This window comes from Pituophis catenifer, unplaced genomic scaffold, assembly GCF_029215685.1.
Source record: "Pituophis catenifer annectens isolate HBS135680 unplaced genomic scaffold, rPitCat1.0.hap2 SCAF_7, whole genome shotgun sequence".
NCBI classification, from domain to species: Eukaryota; Metazoa; Chordata; class Lepidosauria; order Squamata; family Colubridae; genus Pituophis; species Pituophis catenifer.
The window spans coordinates 22,884,634-22,906,135 of record NW_027256887.1 but is presented as its reverse complement, the minus strand read 5'-3'; the positions used below and the strand labels follow the sequence as shown (position 1 = coordinate 22,906,135).

At 39.4% G+C, this 21,502-nt stretch overlaps 1 protein-coding gene across 5 annotated transcripts in view; it reads right to left on the bottom strand.

The window, feature by feature from the left end:
* CADPS2 (calcium dependent secretion activator 2) overlaps window positions 1-21,502 on the bottom strand; it is a 369,911-nt gene that overhangs the window by 193,258 nt on the left and 155,151 nt on the right. For all 5 annotated transcript variants that reach the window (XM_070947809.1, XM_070947812.1, XM_070947808.1 and 2 more), the window contains exon 7: window positions 14,691-14,802. In XM_070947809.1, the coding sequence (XP_070803910.1) occupies window positions 14,691-14,802 (112 nt within the window). The remainder of the gene's footprint in view (window positions 1-14,690; window positions 14,803-21,502) is intronic.

Here is a 21,502-nt window from a genome sequence, read left to right as displayed (position 1 = left end):
CTGTTCCCATGCTGAATTCACTTCTGTGTTAAGGATGTACATTAATTTTGAATTAATTTTAAATAACTGGATTTCCAAAAGCCAGAACAGGACAAGACATAGAGGAGGAAGAAGCTCTTTGATGGTACAAAATTTAGTAATCCTAATCCATCTCAAAAAGATATCTTCAGAAGGTAGTTTTCAAAACTGCTAAAATATTTTATCCAGACTTTGTCATGTTTAGAGGAAACTAATGAAAACAAAGAGTCACGTTAAGAATGCTTAATTGATGTTCCATTAAATTTAATGAGACTATTCTAAGCGTGATTAAGTCGGGAACCAATATATGGATCTGGCTGTAATAAGTAAACATTTTTATGGATATAAAATTTAAATATATGTGCATGACTGTTGTGGCCCGTCAGCGGCCTGTGCAGATTGTAGCTGATTCCGACAACGAGGAGGCTGGTGTGGTGCTGCGTCAGCAGCCTGTGCAGCTGGCACTCGAGTCGGACAATGAGGAGGCTGGAGAAGATGTGGTGCCAGAAGCAGGGATTCAGCCAGGGCCTTCAGAACCTCCAGAAGCTCCTTTAAGTGAAAAGGACAAAGAGGAGGAGCCTCTTCTTAATGCACGGGCGTGCAGAGTTGCCAAAAGGGGGAGTGGCTCCTCAGGAGGAGGTCTCCTCGAGAGTAAGGCTTGGGGCTAATTGGCCACTCCCTTAGCCTATTTAAGAAGGAACGCCACTTGCAACAAGCTGTAGAGAACAACTTTAGTTCACTCCAGAGTGGATAAAAATCAATGATTTTTTTAAAAAATAAAAAAAAATCAGATTTTTTTGATTTAAATCGGATTTTTTTTTATTTAAATAGGATTTTTTTGATTTTTATCGAATTTATTTTAATAAAAAACTTTTGGGGTAAAAATCTATCGTAAGATAGTTTTCTATTTAAGATACATAAATAATTTAATTTATTCAGCATGAAATGGAGCTTAGTTATGTAGCATGAGGCTGTATATTCTGCAACACTGGGACTATCGGTGAGTCAACAGTGGGTCAAAGGAGTAGCAGAGATGACAGTTGCTCTTTAAAAATTATGATTTAAATCGAGTTGATTTAAATCAAGCCTTTTTACTAGTGATTTAAATCATGATTTAAATTGTGATTTAAATCAACTTGATTTAAATCAAATCCACCCTGGTTCACTCTCTTTCGTATCTACAAAATTGCTTCTGGGCTTTCTGCCAACTCTAGTAAGACTGTGATTGCCTTATCTTAGAATTTTGGTAGGCTGTTAAGACAGTTTATTAACAGCCTTTAAATAATAAAGACTAGGCTATTTGAGTAAAATAAGCTTTGTATAGAGTTTGTGTGTGCTGCGTTCTTTGGGGTCTGTAGCTGGGGCAGAACAATGACAAAGCACGCTCTTGTATTTATATACAGTCTTTGCCAAGTTAAATATCAAAGTTCTTCTCTCTCTCCCTACCATTCACATACAACTCAATATTGTTCTATTGTATTAATCTGTGAATGAATTGGATATTATTTATGCCTGGAAGCAAAAGTCTCATTCACTCACAGAGGCAAAAGTCACAATATTTTTTTTAAAAAGACAAATATTACTTGTTTCTTTTGAATGCATATTTACTCCACACAATGAAAGTTTCTTTCAAACAACCTTCCTCTCACACTGGCATTACCTTCCTTTTAAAAAGCATATATCTACTAGAAAAAGTGTGTGAGTTAAATATGTATCATAGAACGTATCTTAGAATGTAAGCCAAATACTGAGAACTCACATGATGGAGGGAGGGATAACAGATTAACACAGTTGGAAGAGACTGTGGAAGCTGTTCTGTCTCCGTCTCACACACAGACACAAACAGTCAGCCAGGAGTTAAATAAAACTTGCAGACAATAAATTCCTTCGATAACAGGATTGGCAGCAACCCAGTAGCTGCTGGGCAAGAACTTTACTCACAGAGAACCAAAACAAATACACAAAGCCACAGAATTGTCAAGTCCAGTCCGTATTAAATCCAAGGCAGGCAGATTTCAGAGATACAATGCGACTCGCTAGTTGTTTAGTTTTGTCCGTCACAGAGCCTGAATGACCACCACACCCCCTTTTATCCCCTGTGGGGTGTGGTCCAGTGACTCAGCTTAATCTCTGGCACGCCTCCTTTTCTGCTGCATGCGCTTGTCTCTCTGACGCTGGCGTGGATCCAGCCAAGACTTATCTTCGTCACTGTCTGACTGCAACTGTTCAGAAATACCTGGCTCCTGGCAAATCTCTTCTCCTTCGGGAGACACCTGAGGCATTGCCAGAGAGGAGGGTCCTGGAGAGGGAGGCCTGGCCAACTCCTCTCCTTCGGAGTCTTCTCCCTCTGATAAGACGGGCTCGGGGGTTGGAGTCACAACAGAGGCCTTCTAGTCCAATCCCCTGATCAGGCAAGAAACCCTACACCATTTTAGACAAATGGTTGTCCAATCTCTTCTTAAAAACCTCCAGTACTAGAGCATTGGATGGATGAATGGAAGGAAGGACATGGAAAGAAAGCACAATTATGATAGATTATAATGTGAATGGGCAAAACTCCTTCACTAGCTATGCCTTCTCCTGCTGCTCCAGAAGGAACTACAAATCCAAGAAGATCCCTCCTTCAGAGCACTATAACTAATTAAGAACAACCATTGGGTCAATGTTCCTGATATCTGAACATACAGTAGTTTAAACGTATGTGAACATGGCCAGATAACTCCATATATTTGTCCACACTTTCTCCTCTAGTTTCCCATTTTAGTTTATCTTTGTCTTTTTTGTTCTGGCCATATAGGTACATTTCCCTATATAACAGTGACTCTCATTTTATTTTCTATTAGTACCTTTGGTGCAAACTATGAGGTACAAAATCGTTCTTGAAAATAAAGATTATGCTTGCAGCTACTACTTTATTTTACTATATGATGAGCTTCAAAGTAATTAAAAAGTCCAATAAATAAGTAAACAAATATATGGGGGAGGTGGGAGGCATGGAGACTGCTGGGTATAATCAACCCATGTTGCATATACAGAAGGAAGAAGATGACTTCAAGGATATATTTTGAACAGAAATTTCTCCTTTTCCCATTATAATTCTTCACTAGCACCTGACACCCATGATTCATATCTGATATACCCGAGACAAGTAAAAACAGAAGAACAATCCTGCTGGATCAGGCCAAAGGCACATGAAGTGCAGTATTCTTGGTCACAAATGGCAAGTTGGACTGGTGGACCACAGCCTCTTTCAGCATTGCTTCGGAGTAACCATACTGCCTTTGATTCAGGAAGTAATGAGCAGGCATCGGTGCCCACTTTTAAACAATCTAAATTGGTTGCCTTCCACAATTGAGCTATGTGCTATGAAACCACATATTTCTTTCCTCAATTCCAAAACTCCCTGTCTTCCCTGACTAGTTTTACACTGTGAGTGAAAGAAAAACATTTTTCTGTCAACGCTGTTTATGCCTTAAATGATTATCCATACCTTTGTTAAGTCTCCTTTGCTTTCAAGCTGGAGCTATAATCTTTCCTCATAGGAGTCTAGCCCACCTCATAATTATGTTGGTCGTTCTGTTTCAAAACCTTCTATAATATCTTTCTAAAGGAATTCTGACCATACCTATACATAATACTCCAAGTGTGGTTTCATCCTAGATTTGTATAAGGGCATTATTATATCAGCAGTTCTATTTTCATTTCCCCTACAAATGTTTGCAAGCATAGAATTTTCTGGTTTTGTAGCAGCTACATATAGTTTGACATTTTCATCAAGCCATCTGCAATTATTTCTGATCAGTCTCTGTCAGAAAAGATGACATTAATGTCACTGTGGTGGGTTGGGTTTTTTTTGTGCCTTCGAATCGGTGTTGATTTCTAGTGACCTGCCTGGACAAGTCCCTGCAGTTTTCTTGGCAATGTCTTCAGAAGTCACTTGTCATTGCTTTCTTTCTACAGCTGAGAGACAGTAATTGTCCCAATGCCACCAGGCTGACTACAGCTCACAGTCTTCCAGTTTCTAAGCGGTATCTTTAACCATTATACCAAACTGGCATTTTCCCTTTTACGTGAAAGTGATTGAAACTGCCCATCATTATCATTGCAGCTTTTTCAGCTATCTAACTTCATTTGCCATTTTTTATGTTAATTTTAGCTTCTTTGGACTAAATGTCACTAGTACTGTCTTTTGGGGGAGTATATAGACAAACACATTGACTCATTGAAAGAATTTGCTCCATATTTAGATACTCTGTTATGATACTCTATGCCACTCTCAAGTTACAGGACAATTTTACCCTCAATATACCCTTATCTACAGAGCTTGTATAAGAGATAACTATGCATCACATTTCTTACCTGCACTCTACCATATATTTTATTTCTTATTTGCATTCTAACATCAAGCACTCCAACTCTCCAATTTTTACTTAGATCTTCTTTCATTTGACAAACATACATAATATTACTGTTCTGTCCCCCCACCTCACATAGGCAGACACACGAGCAAAAGATGTTTACCAGTGATTTATTTTTACAAGCTGACCTGAATCCCTTTGGCAGATAAAAATTCTGGCAGCTACTTTCCGAATGCCTGCCAAGTTTCTTATCACCTCTAGAAACAGGAGTCAGCATATCTGTAGTCCGTTGCTGGGGCAACCAAAAGTTCAAAGAGTAGTCAGAAGTCATTCACAAAGTCCAAGCCTTAATTCCAAAAAATATCCCATCCGAAGCTCACGATATGCAGTTTTTGTCCGTCACAGAGCCTGCAGAGCAACCCCACCCACTTTTATCCCCTGTGGGGCATGGCTCAGTGACTCAGCAATCTCCAGCCCTTCCCCACCTCTTCCTTTGCTGAGCATGCCTCTCCCTCTGAAGCTGCCTGGGATCAATCCAAGATTGATCTTCATCACTCCCTATTAGTGGGTGCCCCAACATGCTTTCCTCCTGGCCTTCAGCTGGAACCTGAGGCATTGCCAGAAAGGAGGGTCCTGGAGAGGGAGGCCTTGTCAGTTCCTCCCCATCACTTTCAGAGTCATATTCCTCCGTGAGGACAGGCTCGGGAGCCGGAGTCACAACAATTACCCTTGGATTTTCTTTTACCATTGGCACCATTTCCTAGATCTATCATTCTCTGAAAACCTTACCAAAAATGTCACCCTCCGCTATGAGTGATTTTTATGTGCTGGATATTTGTTGCATTCTGCTGGCTTTCTTTGCAGTATCCATTTAAAAACTGCTTATCATCTTTTTGATGTTATGTTATGCACACTACTGGTTCAAGTGCAACCATTCTTCTTTGTGCAGACTAGGTTTGTCCTAACAGATATACAGTACTAGTACATCATAAATCTAAACCCCCTTTCCCAATAATATTTTCTCAATCACCCATTGAGATTTCTCAGCTAAACCTAATTGATTCTGTGTGTGGAAAAGTGGTATCATCAGTCATTAATGCCGAAAATGAGCCACAGCCAATGAACAGCTTTCCCAAGCACTATCTACATAACTATGTAGACAGTGTCTGCCACCTACATACTAGGCAGAAAATTCATTGTGCAGATGGCACCTCCATATCTCTATGTGTAAACCTCTAAAAAAGCGAATACCCCCTAGCTGATGTTCCAGGCTGAAATCATATGCTACCATCTTATCCTTGACTTTTGTTGCCAACTTCTCTGTTTTCCTAGCTAATTTTGTTCATCTATTTTGGCCCTATGAGAATGAAACTGCTCCCTAAGAATCAGGTGGTTATTACAATGATCATACACAGACAATGTCTGACCAGCAGTTATTTACATGATGCTCAATACAATACAACAAATAGCTCCATAGCCTCTGACAGCTGTCTGAGTGTCTACTTGTAATACAAGATCACAACAATGAATCCTAAATTGATATCACATCATGGGGGAAATAGAGACAGTGTTGCTTAGCCTGGGTGATTCCCTTCTCCTATACAGAGAACCAGCTGCATCATGAACTTGCAAAACTCAGATGTATTCAGGAAAAACAACCGAGTAGACAGAAATAATAAGCATGTAGATTTCACCATTTATCTGCTCTCCTGACTGGCTCAAGAGTAACAAAAAAAAGTGAAAGTAAGAAAACATCATTTGGCACAGACATTTATATGCCTTGAAGCAACTTAGCCAGTTTCTTTCTTTTATTTTCTACTTCTATGCTCAATTTTTCTGCGCTACTTTTTAAAAAAGAGGTAGTTACAAATTTTGCCCAGACTTTATGCTATAACAGTGATGGCGAGCCTATGGCACGTGTGCCACAAATGGCACGCAACGCCTTCTTTGCGGGCACGTGAGCCATTGCCCCAGTTGAGCTCCGCCGCACATGTGTGTGCTCCTCCTGCCGGCCAGCTGGTCGTTGGGTCTCTGGCGCTCATGTGTGGGGCGCATGCGTGGGGCCTTGCGTGTGTGTGGGGTGTGGGGGGCTGTATGAACGTGCACGGGGGAGGGACACATGCACAGAGGCTGCACACACACATGTTTTGAGCACTCAGTCCAGAAAAGATTAGCCATCAATGTGCTATAACATGCTGACATTCCTGCTGGATGCCTACTTTTTATGTTCCCTATGCAAATAAATGAAGTGATTTTATCTGCTGACTTGCATAGAACCAAAAAGATCCTTCCATACTCCAAAGGGGTGTGGACTGAACCCTGACCTTCACTGGGGACTTTTTAAATAAAAGGTTGTTGATGAGAGGGTAACATTTTCCATCTCTAACTGTGGATTGTTAATATATTCCTCTCATCTCCTGCTAATGAATGGAAAACCACTATATTCGCTTGGAAAGAAAGGGAAATGTTCACTCTGAAATCTCTATGTTCACTTCTTCATTCCATTTTCTTTTTTCATTGTGTAAGAAGTACTCAGTTGCAGCAGGTGGCACCATCTAAATGACCTTGCTTGAACTCCATAAAAACTAACTTGGGGCAACCCTAGTTATACATACTTGGATGGGAAAGTATGAAGAAACTGGAATAATTAAAAAAAAATGACCAACAACCAGCAACCCTATCCTGTAGGAAGATAATGGCAAATTACTTTCCTATAGCCAAGAAAACCACAAGGGTATGATAACGTAGTCACCAAAAGTAAAAAATGACATACTTTCACGAATATGAATATATGTATGTATAGAAAATATTTGAGCATTTGGTCTTTCTTTCTTTCTTTCTTTCTTTCTTTCTTTCTTTCTTTCTTTCTTTCTTTCTTTCTTTCTTTCTTTCCTTCCTTCCTTCCTTCCTTCCTTCCTTCCTTCCTTCTCTTTCCCTCCCTCCCTCCCCTCCCTCCCTTTTTGAAAAGTACATAAAATGCAAGGAAACAGGAAAAAAAATAAAGGAAAAAAAGAGGGGGGTCCAGGAACAAGCAAACTGATCGCAGGAAACCAAGAGAACAAAAATATAAAAATAATAATTTATGACTTTCTTTGATCCTTATAACAATTCTCTTTCAAACTGTAATTCAGTGTAAATTTCAAATATAGATGGACTCTGATCAATGCAAGGGTTGATAGAGAAACAAGCAGTACTCTCCAGTGGTGAAATCTAAAATTTGTTACTACCGGTTCTGTGGGCGTGGCAAAGTGACTGGGTGGGCGTGGCCAACTTTTTTTTTTTTTTTTAACTTTTAAAACCATTTTTTCTACAATCTCTTCGCTGTAAAAAATGCTTTCAAAAGCCTCTGTTGATCAGGCAACTCAGCTTGGATTATCAGAGGCATTTAAAAGAAAAAAAAGTTTTGTTTTGTTTTTTAAAAAAGCCTTTGAAGATCCCAGCTGAGCTGTGCGATCATCAGAGGCTTTTTTTTTTTACTTTTAAAAGCATTTTTTCAGCTGAAGAGGTTGTAGAAAAAATGCTTTTAAAAGTAAAAAAAAAAGCCTCTGATGATTGTGCAGCTCAGCTGGGCATGGGGGGGGGAGGGATTTTTGGTACCTGTTCTCCTGCCTCCATCGCTACCGGATCGGGCGTTCCGATCTGAACCGGGAGCATTTCACCCCTGGTACTCTCACATTTTATGTACACCGAGAGCGTATGCACCAAGACAAATTCCTTGTGTATCCAATCACACTTGTCCAATAAAGAATTCTATTCTATTATATATTCTATTTACCAAAAAGAAGTTTTAATCATCTATTTAAAAAATTTCCTCATTTCTTCATCGAAACAAACAAGCAAACAATAGTCCAGACTTTTGTTTTTGTTTTTTTCTGAGTAAACAAGCCCAATATCCACATCAAAATTTTAAGTTATAGTCACAGAAATACTGAAAATCTCCAAAAGGAAGTACTTACGTGCCTCAGAAGAAAACATCTCTTCTACTAAAAAATATTAAACTATATAAAGTGTTATGGAAAGAGTGGGGTATGTGTCTGGGGGGTCAGTTTTAGTGTTTGTATAAACTGGCTACTCCACAGTTCCACACTGGATGTAAGCCCTGCTTCTCAGCTGCGGAACTCATCAGCTAAATGAAAAATCTCGATTTCATGATCTTCTTCGAAAGAACAATTGTCTAGAAGACAAATAGTTGATTTTCAGGATTTCCCTTACATCCAGATAATTCTTCAGGCTACAAGTGTTCTACTTGAGTATTAAATCAGTTGTGGTGTCGGTTCTCCTATGCAGGAACTACTCAATCTGCGTTTTCCCCACCAGTGACTAACTATATTTTTAAGGCAGATTTTAAGGTAGTTTTATCTTGCTTGCCGTGCCGGATTAATTACCTTATCTTTCCTTGTTGGATTTATAGTTTGAAGTTTTCTGCTTATAACACTTGGACTGGAGTATTTTCAGCCAAAGGCTGTTACAGGTTTGTGGGGGAGTTTTTCTCCAGACCGGTGAGTAAAAGGGACGTTCAGGGCAAAGTTGAAGCTAATAAAGGGACTCATACTTATTCTCTGGCTGTGTTGCCTTTGTGCCACGCCCCAGGTCATCACAGATAGTCACTTCTCCTGATCATCTAGTAGCCTTTAGCAAGAAAATTAGGAAGTCCCCTCCCTAGTATTGGTGCTACAATGTAAGTATCCAGCTGTCAAATATCTCCAATCTAATTCCTTTTAGTAAATCTGATTAAAGAGTGTAAGCATCTGGGCAGCGTATACAATTGCGTCCTGAGGTATTTTATTAGGGATAAGACCCGAAAATGTTAATAGAATGACATGGTACCTGTTGCTACATATAACAATAGCTGCAAGATTGGCATGGGCCTAATATTGGAAGATGGATGTCAGCCCACCCGAACAAGTAGTAATACAGAAGATAATAAACTGTGTGGAATCAGATCGGCTTACTATACTGAAAGGACGAGGGGACACAGACTATTATATATCTTGGAGTCAATGGTATAATTGGATGTCAAATCGAGCTGTTGATAAGCATATCACTTGGTATATGTAATAGACTTTTGTAGGTTACCCTATATATGTAATGGGACAATTTTAATCCCTTCTCGCATTGTGATGTAGACCGCTATAGATTTAATGTTTGTTGGATGTATAAGTAAAAAAAAAAGAGTGTAAGCATCTTATATTCTCTTGCCAAGTATCTGACATTATATTTTGTGGAATCAAAAGCTTCCAAAATCATGCTCTTGGTCACATGATATAATAAATGATAATAAGATTTTATTTGAGCTTCTTCCACTCACACATACATGATGTGCATATATGCATGCATGTATGTAATATGTGTGCAGAGTATATAGTGGAAACATCTGAATCCGAACAATGGAAGACTGGGAGTCTCAAAACTCCTTTCCCAGAAACTTCCCCAATCCCACTACATTGGCTACAATTTAGGATAGCAACTTGGTAGTTGCTGCTGTAACAACTTATTATCTGGAAAGCAACCAATCTGATATTCTTTCCCCACTAACTTTTTTGGTGTCCTCTATCCTCAGAATGTGACAAAATTGCCTGTTCTACTTTTTTTTGAAATATATAGGTTAGAAATTAAAAGATGAAAACAATTTTAGTAATGTATCTTCCTGGTCATACATGGAGGCAGTTTTAACCTTTCCATCCTGTCCTTGGAGAAGAGAGAGAGAACAATCTTATTCAGGATTTAAAAAGAATAGAACTTTACTTAGAAAATATAAAGCTTAAAATAATAAAAGAGAATGCAATAATCCAGGCATACCACACGATGGGGTTTTGCTACAAATAAACTCTTTTTCTGCGGGAAGGTAGCCCACCAAAATATTATAAATAAAACATTTTCCTGCTCAACCTGGAATGCGAGACTCTGATTACAGTCTTCGGTTTCCCAGGTTATACAGAAAACTACCCAGAAAAAGACACTTACATAGCATATGAAAAGATATTAATCCTAGTTCAGATTCCTATGTAAATGTATTACTTATATCTTCGAAACTAAAATTCTCTAGAAAACAGACGCTCTATTTTTCTCAATTACCTGGATCTTCTGTAGATTCCTGGCAAGTCTAAGTTTTAATAAGAGGTTGAATGAAACAATCTTAGGCTTTTTTTCAGCCCTGATTCATAACTGCTCCTTTGGTTGTCTTCTCCAATACTGCCTTTTTTTTATTTTTAAAGGACCCAAATGATTTATCTCCAGAATAGAAGAGACTGGAGTAAATCTCTGTATGTATGTGACAAAGAGCATTTCTCCCTCATGGATGTAACTGAACATCAGAGACCATCTGGCAAACAGCCCAGAGTATTGTGAATGTCTGGCTTGAGGTTACATCTACAACACATGGTTTTACATGAGATGCAAATGTAGACATACTGTAGACATTTACAGTAATATTTTTAAGTTTGCTTTCTCAGTTAAGAAAATGATTAGAATACTTTTGACTAGAATATAATATCAGACAGCTTTAAAAGCAAATGGTTCTGTGTATGTAAGAATTAATAATCTTTGGAACAGATGTAAAAGAATTAGTCTTTGAAACATTAAGAAATATTTAATATTAACTATTAATATTTAATAGTATCACACATTTGGTGTAGAAGCTAGATAATAGATTGTAATTTAATATAGCAAAGTGGAGGAGTATTGATGCATGCAGAATTTGGCTTTGGCACTTCTGTTTAAAGCAGTCTGGCTTGTCTGAACTGAAATTCCAAATAATGAAGGTTAAGGTGACCAATCGTCCTCCTTTAGAGAGGACAGTCCTTCTTTTGTAAGTTCTGTCCTCTCTTGAAAAGTGTCCTCCTACATGTCCTCCTTTTCGATATTTGAAAACTAATCTGTAAATCTCCGTATTCGATCAATGCCGATCCTATCCGTTGCGTGGGATGTGACGTATTTGTATTTGACATGACGATTCCTCAAGGCTCAGTACAGTGCGTCGAGATGTGATTATGAGACGCATGCGCTCCGCACAGAAGAATTGTTTTGAGAGTGTGTGCCACGCATAGGAGTGCGCAGCACACCTGTTTACTTCTTACTGAAACACGACACGGCACACACGCACGTGTCCTCCTTCTCATTGTAAAAAACCTTATGAATGTATATTTCACCATTGCTCATTTACCACCAAATTGCTTTGACCATTAGTAGTTCAGATTCTTGTAGAGGGCTTAAGCTTACAATAAATCTTTATAGTCATTTGAACTGCCTGGATTTCCTGATTTTTCTGTGGCTTGACAATCATTTTATGATTGTGGCAGTTCCTTAACAACCGCAGCAAAAAAGGTCATAAAATTGGGTCAGTCAAGTGATGATCCACTTTACAACTGTCATGAGTTATGACCATAATAGGAAGGCTCCATTACAGTTGCAAGTCGAGGACTACCTGTAACAAGTCAGTTAACACAGAAGAATGTCTACCACTTTTAGTGTTCCAAATCCACAAGTTCTTTGTCCCAGTGTACTAGCACAAAGGATTTATTTATTCATTTCAATGAAACACTTAGGCACAAATTAATCTAGATGATGACCTCTTCCATCATAGAATAGGATGTTATTCCCAATAGAAATGTAGCATCGCTATCAGTTTTGAATATATGGATAATATTCATAATTCCTACCTTCTGGACAGAGTTGTTGTTATTTTAAATCTACAATCACTTTTGCAAAGATTTAAGGAATACAATAAAGCAGTTGTACCTTCTCATGCAATTTGGCATACAATTGAAAGCCAAAAAAAAATTCCAGCCTATAAAAAAATCAAGATTGGCTGTTATTTCTCAGTATTAAAAGCCCATATTGCAGTGACAGCCATCCAAATCATTTGATATTCCAGCAATAGAGCAGCTTAATTTGTATAAGAATCTCCTAACCAGTTATACTGATTTTATTTTTTCTGTTCTGCTTCAAGAAACCAAAGAATCAGTAATAGTTGTATCTTTTAAATAATCTTCTTTTGCTTTGGAGAATATGGGAACAGCAGATATTACACAGTAAGGAACAAATTGAACATAAGCAGTGCCCTGCTGGATCGGACCTCTGGCCCATCTTATCCAGCAGCCTGTTCTCACAGTGGCCAACTAACTGCGCAAGGAAGTCTCCCAGTAGTCTCCCAGCAGATGGTTTTCAGAGGCAGTCACACTGCCATCAAGGCTAATAGTTATTGATCCACATGACTTTCATGAATCGATCCAAACCTTTTTTTAAAGCCAGCCAAGCTGATAACCAGCACCACATCTCATTCAGGCTATATTGCTTGCTAAACTGACAATGCCTCACACAAAGAATTTGCCTTCAAACCAAGTATGATTTATGTGTTCCATCATGTGCATCTTCTTTAAATACTGAATTGTCTACTTCTGTATAATGATGCGCCTCAATGCTGAAATCAAGTGTTGGAGGCTTTTCCATTAACATTGTTACTTGCTTTATCCAATTTTCTTTTAATAAGCCTGATCTGCAAAGGATCATAACTTAATGTCAATACTTTAACTTTCTGGCTCCAGGGAGTTTTCGTTCAATGACCCCTTTAGAAATTGGCAGCTCTGCTGCTAAGCGAAGCGGTCCTTAATTGGGAAATCAGTGATCAGTGTGCTTTCCAGCTAGAAAGAGACAAGGCTACTTAGTTACACACTTTCAGTTTTTGCTTGCCTTCTAACCATTTTTCTGGCCTTTGGAATGCTCAAGTACTTGCTTACTGTCTTGTTCACATTGAAAGCAACATAACTGCACCACAGTCTAGGCCTGGGAGCCATGGGTATGCTACACAAACATCTTACAGTACTCAGTTGAAATCTCTTCCTTTCTTTCCACTGGTGGTGGTGGTGGTGAGGGTGAGGGGAGAAAAAGCAAGCAATTTCTGTTGACAATGCCTAAGGAGATTCTCAGTGATCCAGGCCATGGTTGTCCCAAAGGTGCTTTTTTCAAGAGGCAACTGGACTGGTGGGGCAGAGGGGTGGGGGGCGCAGAACCAGTTCGGTGACATCATATCGTCAGGACCCCACGTGGCCACCAGCCCACTTCTTCTGCAGAGCAGACAAGCCGAGAGACGGTGGGACGGAGTGGGCAGGCAGCCATGGGAGGCTCATTTTACGTCTCTTGGCTTTCCCCCCTGCATCCCACGAAGACGAGCATCCTACGGCCAGCCGGCCACTCAGGTCCTCAGCTTTCTCACATCCCACACAGTGCATCTGGATTGCGGGCCTCCCCACACCTCTGCCTCCGCTTGTTGCTTGGAGAGGTAATCAACTAACCTGCGCTGCGTTGCGCAGGCTGCTGCTGCTGGACATAGTTGGTCCCTGCGCCTTTGCTGCCTCTGGTGGTGCCCTCCCCCCACTGATGGCAACCTTAACTAGGGCTTATTTTGGGGGTAGGGCTTATATTAGGAGCATGCTTTAAAAATTAGGCTAGGGCTTATTTTGGGGGAAGCAGAGTAGTTCTCATTTAGCAACTCACTCATTTAGTGACTATTTGCAGTTACACAATGATGAAAACGTAACCTTACAACCAATCCTTGTATTTCTGACTTTATAGGTCTGTAAAGCAAAGACGCTGAATTAAGATCATAAGCACAGTCAGGGTTTCATTTAGCAACCCTTTCACTTAATGATCAAGTTGCTGATCCCAATTGTGGTCATTAAACAAGGACAATCTATACCAGATGCAGTGGCATTTTGGAGGGGTCAAAAAAGACAATTAATTCCATTTTATTGTCTTTCCCTCACCAATATATTGCTGAATAGATACTGAGCACATAATAACTCAAATTTGTTACAACTGGAGCTATAATCTTGATTCACTTTTCCCAACTTCTTCTCCCGATGTTTTAGTCATACAACTCCCAAATTCTCAGAAAGTATCTGCGAGTTACTATTCTAACATATCTGGAGAAGGCTAGCTAGCTTATTTCTTATTTTTGAGATCCTCATTAGCAAAAAAACAAAAAATGAATAAAGCATAAAGCACAGTTCAAAACCAGCTGTTAGTATCTACGTTTAATAAGTACGTTACTTTTGATACTGAAAGTACCAGGTTCACCATTTCAGAGATAAAGTAAATATGAATTACTGACAAATTCTATTTTATTTTTATGAATTACATAGACCAAACATCTTGCCATTCTCCATACATTCTGGTTACAGTTCATTAATAATTTGTTATCTACAAATTTTCACTGCAAGTCTGAAACTAATACATATTTATGGGGCTCACAAAGAAGCTTATAGCAGTTACCGTCTAGTAACTGCTAGTACTAGTAAAAAAGCTGTTAACACTCACCCTTCCTAGCTCTTTATCTTCAAGTGCCAGGACCCCTGTGCTTTCTGTAAAAAGTTTCACTTTGACGACAGGCCGAGGATGGGTTGTGGTAAAATCCCCTTGGGTTCCCCATCTGTAACAACAACAAAATTGTGACATTCATAATCCAAGCCCATTAAGGGTAAGTGGCACTCTGGGCTTCAATAAACAAATGCAGGCTTTTCACCTCCCTACAGACGTATTGAGTAGAAATCTACATCTGAACATTACGTTTTGAGAGTGGCAGAGATTTAAGGATTTTTCAGACATTAGTTTTGCAATTAAAAACCATTCAATGTGGCAGATGGCATGATGAAAGATTAATTATACACTGTGAGTATACAACAAGAAGTGGATAGATTTGTGTAAATTATTTGGGATAAATTTGAATTTTTCCCATTACAATATACTAAAGATATGAACACCAATCGTGTTAAAGATGTTTATTTCAAGTATTGTGCAGCTGTCTAGTACAATGTTGTGAGTTGCGCCTAATGCGGTGTTGATTAACCTATAACACATGTGTCAAAGGTGACACGCCATGTCATTTCTACTGACACGCAAGTCCTCTAAGGCCTCTGAAAATTGAGCAGTCATTCTCACATGATTTTCAGAGGCTGCACAAGCCCAGTGAGAGCAGGGCCCAGTCATGTGAAAGGGCTCTCCTCTTGCAGGGCCTCCAAAAAAATCACACAGGAACGGGGCGTGCTTTCCCACTCTTTTGGAACTATGCGAGGCCACATAACAGTATTGTCTCATTCAGCATTTCAACAGCTACAACCTGAAAATAGATTTTCATTAATAGCATTTCAGCAGTTACAGCCTGAAAATAGTTTTCTTTTTAAAGGCTTGTTTTGATGGAGCCCAGTCGCAGTCACTGGTCTTGGAAAACAAAGAAGAGTCTTCCATAGAACAATTGCCATCTGCTAGGAGCTAGAAGCGCCTGCCCTATGGCACCTCCTGCCCCCTGAAGGTCAGCAGGCCTCCATCCTCCTGGCCTTCTGTAAAGCTTTGAAGACCTCGCTTTCCTCTCAAACACTGGGGATAGATGACCGCACATTAGACGTTTGACTTGATGCCAGGTTTTTTTCATTTTTAATGTTTTAATCTGTTTAGCTTTACAGTTTTAATAAAAAATAAATGAATATGTAGCCACTTTTCAAGAACCTTGCCAAGAAAAACTGTAGGGACTTATCTAGGCACTCTCCAAGAATTGGACATGATTGAACAGAAGGAAAAAAGAAACCAAACAACTCTTGTATTGCCAAACCAGACATCATCTGAAACATGTTGCTGATATTATCCTGCACTTTATTCCTACATCCTAGTAATGTAGATCTGCAACTTGACAGCAATAGCAATAGCACTTAGATTTATATACCGCTTCACAGTGCTTTACAGCCCTCTCTAAGCGGTTTACAGAGTCAGCATATTGCCCCCACCAATCTGGGTCCTCATTTAACCGATCTTGGAAGGATGGAAGGCTGAGTTAACCTTGAGTTGGAAAGAATCGAACTATGCAGAAGTAGCCTGCATTCTATTCTATTCTATTCTATTCTATTCTATTCTATTCTATTCTATTCTATTCTATTCTATTCTATTCTATTCTATTCTATTCTATTCTATTCTATTCTATTCTATTCTATTCCCTACCATTATTAGTTGTAAGGATTTGATCCCAAACTAAGTTATTGAATGATTCTTTTCAGTCAAAACTTTAAAAAGACCTAAAGGTGGGAAATGAAGGACTCAGGTTGGAATTAGAAAAGTTTGTTAAAGGAATGGCTGACACAGAAAGTTGCAGCTGTGATGAGTGTAACAAATGGTGGGACACTACTGCCTAGCAACAAGAAACTTACAAGTAAGAAGGATACACTAGAAGGATGCTAGCTAAGGCAGGTAGATATATAAACCTTAGTAACTTCTAGCTTATTATAATACCAGTAGTAAAAGACACACCTCTTTTGATAAGAAATTTTATTAACATAAACGTGCAATGTATGAAGAAGAAGGGTAAAGTTGAAGAATCTAATCAAAAGAAACGTGTCAAGGAACCAATGTGTGATTCTTAGGGTGTTAACCTCCTTAATCACAACTGTATAAAATTTGTGCTTGTGCATTATTCAAGGGTCTTGGCTCCTTTAGCTGCTGAGACCCTTTTGCTGGAGTACTCCAATAAAAGAAGCTGGAAAAGCCATTCCTCGTATCTGGTGATCTTTATTGGCTTTGATGCCAGGCTAGAACCCATTTTGGGTACAACACATGTATAGCTAAAGTTTTCTGTTGCGATGGAACTCCATGGCTGTTTAGTATATACTTTAGGAAAATGCTGCGGGAAAAAATAAGGAGAATATGATGATACAAATTGTTGTTGTTCCTTCATGTCAGTTTTGATCCTGTTGACTGCCTGAACAAGTTGCTGCAGTTTTTTTGGCAAGGTTTCATCAATGGTTTGCTATTGCCTCCTTCCAAGAGTTGAGACAGTGACTGGCCCCAAGGTTAGGATTAATGCCTAAGTGGGATAGAACTCACAGCAGGGGCGGACTGCTAGGGGTTCACAGGGGTTCAGGAGAATCTCTAGCTAAGATTCTGTGCAGTTCGGAGAAACTCCAAATCCCACTCCTGGTTGGCCCCTCCTCTCCCAGGAGTCCCCATGTGGCCTGTTTTGGATGCAGGTAAATACTGGGTGTGCGTGGAGGCTTGGGGAGGGCGAAAAACGGGCCTGCCAGAAGTTTGGGAAGGCTGGAAATGGGCCCGTTTCCAGAGGGACTCCGGAGCCTGGGGAGGCCGTTTTCACCCTCTTGGAGGCTCGAGGAAAGCCTCCAGAGCCCGGGGAGGGCAAAAATGCCCTCTCCGCCATGGTGCAATAGGCCGACTAGGCCACACCCACCATGGCCATGCCCACCCGGCAACGGGGAAGAGAACCCCTTGCTAAAATTTTTGAAGCCCACCCCGACTCACAGCCTCTTGGTTTATAGTCTGGTGTCTTAACTACTTACACCAAATAAGTAACAATTGCTATAACTAACAATGAAAACAAATTACTTTAAGATAAGACACACTTCTATGTACATATTTTGTATATAAATTCTATGACTACAACTATGTTTTCCATAATGCAACCCCCCTTAAAGATAGTAATTAGCAAATGGTATCAAGTTCAAAGAATTTGACTCATGGTAGAATCATCTAAATAGCAAATGTCTTCTCTTAACTAGACTTGTCTCCATGACACAGAATTAAGTCTATTTTACATTAGCATATGCATTGTTTTCTTATGTATAAAGCTTGTCTGCAACTGTTCAAAGAAAGCATTTATGTGTTTTTCAAGTTACTAGTTTTGATTTCCCCCCCAAAGCATTTAACCATCTGTGAACTATCATAATATGAATTTATTCTGTTGCAAGGGTTGGGTGCCTGAGCGACAAAATACTGCCATCTCTTACACAAGGATGAAGCAATTACAACATGTCAATCACTGCAGATTTAATTCTAATAGAATTCTGAGATGATGCTGAGAAAAAGGACAGGGAATGCAGGGAAAAGAAAAAATTGGTGGAGAAGGAAAAAAGCTTATTTAGGATGATATTCTGAAAGAGACAGGAGGGAGGATATACAAACCAGAACATAGAGAATCTACATATTCTTAATATGATAGATAGATGTATAAACTGAACTGGCATCTAACTTAATGAAGTTAGACTATTTTTGTGACTCTTATCATCAAAATATTGCTGTTTTGAAATAAGCCCAACATCATCCGCTTTTCTTGAATCCATTTTGTTAAATAGTTAAATTCTCTTGGCTTCCATTTACCATAAGGATTATTAAGGCCAGTTTCTATTTCTTCTGGTTCACTGTGGTACACTGAAAAGTGTCTACGTGCAGTATATTCCTGTTTTTAACTACACTGATCAATAGGAGGCACTATGCGAACAGTTTTATTGTACTGAGGCTCATCAGATATGGATAGTAGTTATTCCTTGGGGTATTATACCCATTATACGGGTACAATATCTATGGGGGATGCCATCTGGCAATTCATTTTGATGTCCAAATAGGACAAAACCAGTTACATGGTGTTTCCTGGAGATCAATGTATCAGAAAACACAACATAGGTTATATACTATGTTTAAAAAAATGGAAAATCCACCTTCGACTAGAAGTCATGTAAAACCCTGTACATGGGGACATGATGTATTGATATCTGTATATACAATTCTGACAATTTCTATATAAACCTTCCTACAATGACTAAGCATCTGGATCTGGATACCTCCTAAACTAATGCACTATATATTGTCAAATGAAATGAAAAGGTCCATATATTCAATTCTTAGTAGAGGGTTTGAACCTCACAGAATAACAAGCTTTCTACAGTAGGTAGATATACAACATTTTGGTGACATAAGAATTGCATTCAACAAAGGACAAAAATTAGACAACAAGGAGGATGGACATTATGAGATGGGATAGATCATAGCATACCTCCAAGGCAGAGCTAGAAATTCCATTTCTTTTCTGAATGTGAGCCCAAAATACAATAGTACAATTAGGAAGGGTTCTAAGATGTGTGTCGTAAAATAGAATACTGGGTTGGAAGATGCTCATGCTGTGTGTGTTAAATGAAAGAGTTTTGGCTTGAAGTATAAGAACAAGCCGCATATGCATTATAATATAGATACTAGGAACATTCTGTCTCTCCCTCTCATATACATCGAAAACTGCTACACATATATTGGGATATTGTGATGCATACAACAATTTAATATTTAAAATGTTATTTACTTCTATTTTCTACAATAATACAAAATCTAACAGCTGCAGTGTTTATTGTATTAATTTTATTTTAGTGACATCTGCAAACACTGGGTTGATCAGGATAACTTGATTTAGCAAAGACTGAAAAAAAAAATATCCAAACTACTAAGTTCAGTGTTGAGTAAGATTCTCTAGCTTTTTCATAGTACTGTGGGATTTATATTGGATTAGGAATCCAAAATGTTATTTTTATACAAAATAAAACAAGGAGAGGAATAAGCATTGTGAACTGAGAATGTTAACTATAAGAGCAACATGTTGGCATATCCTTATCTGTTCAGATATTGAAGGTGACATTCCAGAACACTAGGACTGAGAACTTCTCTCAAGGCTAAAGACTGATGTACAGATAGTCATCAAGTTATGACCAGTGACTTAGTGATCATCTGAAGCTACAATGGACCTCCTTGAGGATACTTATGTCCTGGTTTTAAATTTCCAACAGCTGCCCCCTCAGGTCACATGCCATTTGTAGCATCCCGCAGTGAAATGACTGCATTTTTATTATGGTATTTACTTCTAGTTTTTGGCAAAACCAGCCAATAGCAAAACATGGGTTTGCTTAATGACTGTGCCATTCGCCTAGCAACAGTATATGCTTAATGACAGTCAGAAAAAAAGATTATAAAATAAGATTGGTCATGTGAGTGACCAATTTACGGTAATCACAAGTTAAGACCATTATGGATAGGCTCCATTGTGACCATAACTTGAGGACTATCTGTAGAGGAATAGTGATAAAGCTTTGAAGAAGGTAGATGTCAGCTCTTAGATAGAAAAGGTCAGAAAAAGGATATTATCCCTGTTTTTCCGAAAATAAGACCTATCCTGAAAATAAGCCCCAGCATGTTTTTATGTATGTGCCTAATATAAGTCCTACCCCCCAAAATAACCCTTACTTAAGAGACTGCACAGCCGGCTAGCTGCCCATTCTGTCTGGTTGCTTGTGGCACCGTGGCCATGAGGCGAGGCAAGCTCTGCACCGGCTTACCTCAGGGCCCCCACAGCCAGGCCATCCATGTCCCGACACCTGCCTTACAACAGCAGCAGCAGCAGCAGCAACCATATGCAGCAGGAGCCCACATGGCCACTGGCCCACTTCTTCTGCTTACTCACAGCTGCAACAGAGCAGGAGGCTGAATGTTATGCTGGTACCTCAACTGCAAGGTGAAGCAGGTCTTGGGACATGGGTAGCCTGGCTGCAGGGGCTCTGAGATAAGCTGGTGTGGGGCGCATGGGGCAACTCCACCTCAACCCCCCCCGCCTCATGGAGGTGGCACTGGAATGCTACACAGCCTCCTGCCATGCTGCAAGCAAGCAGAAGTGGGCCTCCCATACATGAAAAAAATAATATGACTTCCCCCAAAAGAAAATAAGACCCGGTCTTATTTATTGATATACTGTAGGCTATAACAGAATCATGATAGCCTGACAACATTTCTCTCCCCACCCCCTTAAACTAAAGAGAGGCAAAGCAGAACAATCTTGAATTCATTTCTTACACCCTCTGGATTTCCTGGATTAAATTCAAGCCATTTTCCTCATGGCTTCTGCATACAGATAGTCCTCAACTTACGATCACAATTGAGCCCAAAATTTCTGTTGCTAAGTGAGATAATTATTGCCTTCTACCCCATTTTACAATCTTTCTTGGCACAGTTGTTAAGTGAATCACTGCGGTTGTTAAGTTACTAGCATGGTTGTTGAGTAAATCTGGCTTCCTCATTGACTTTGCTTGTCAGAAGGTCACAAGAGGTAGTCCCATGACCCTGGGACACCACAACCTCATAAATATGAACCAGTTGCCAAGCATCAAAATTTTGATCACATGACCACACAGGGATGCTGTAATGGTCGTGTGAAAAATGGTCATAAATTGCTTTTTTCATAGGCCGCTATAACTTTGAACGGTCACTAAACAAATGGCTGTAAGTTGAGGACTACCTGTATTTTTAAGGCTATGTCTATGTAG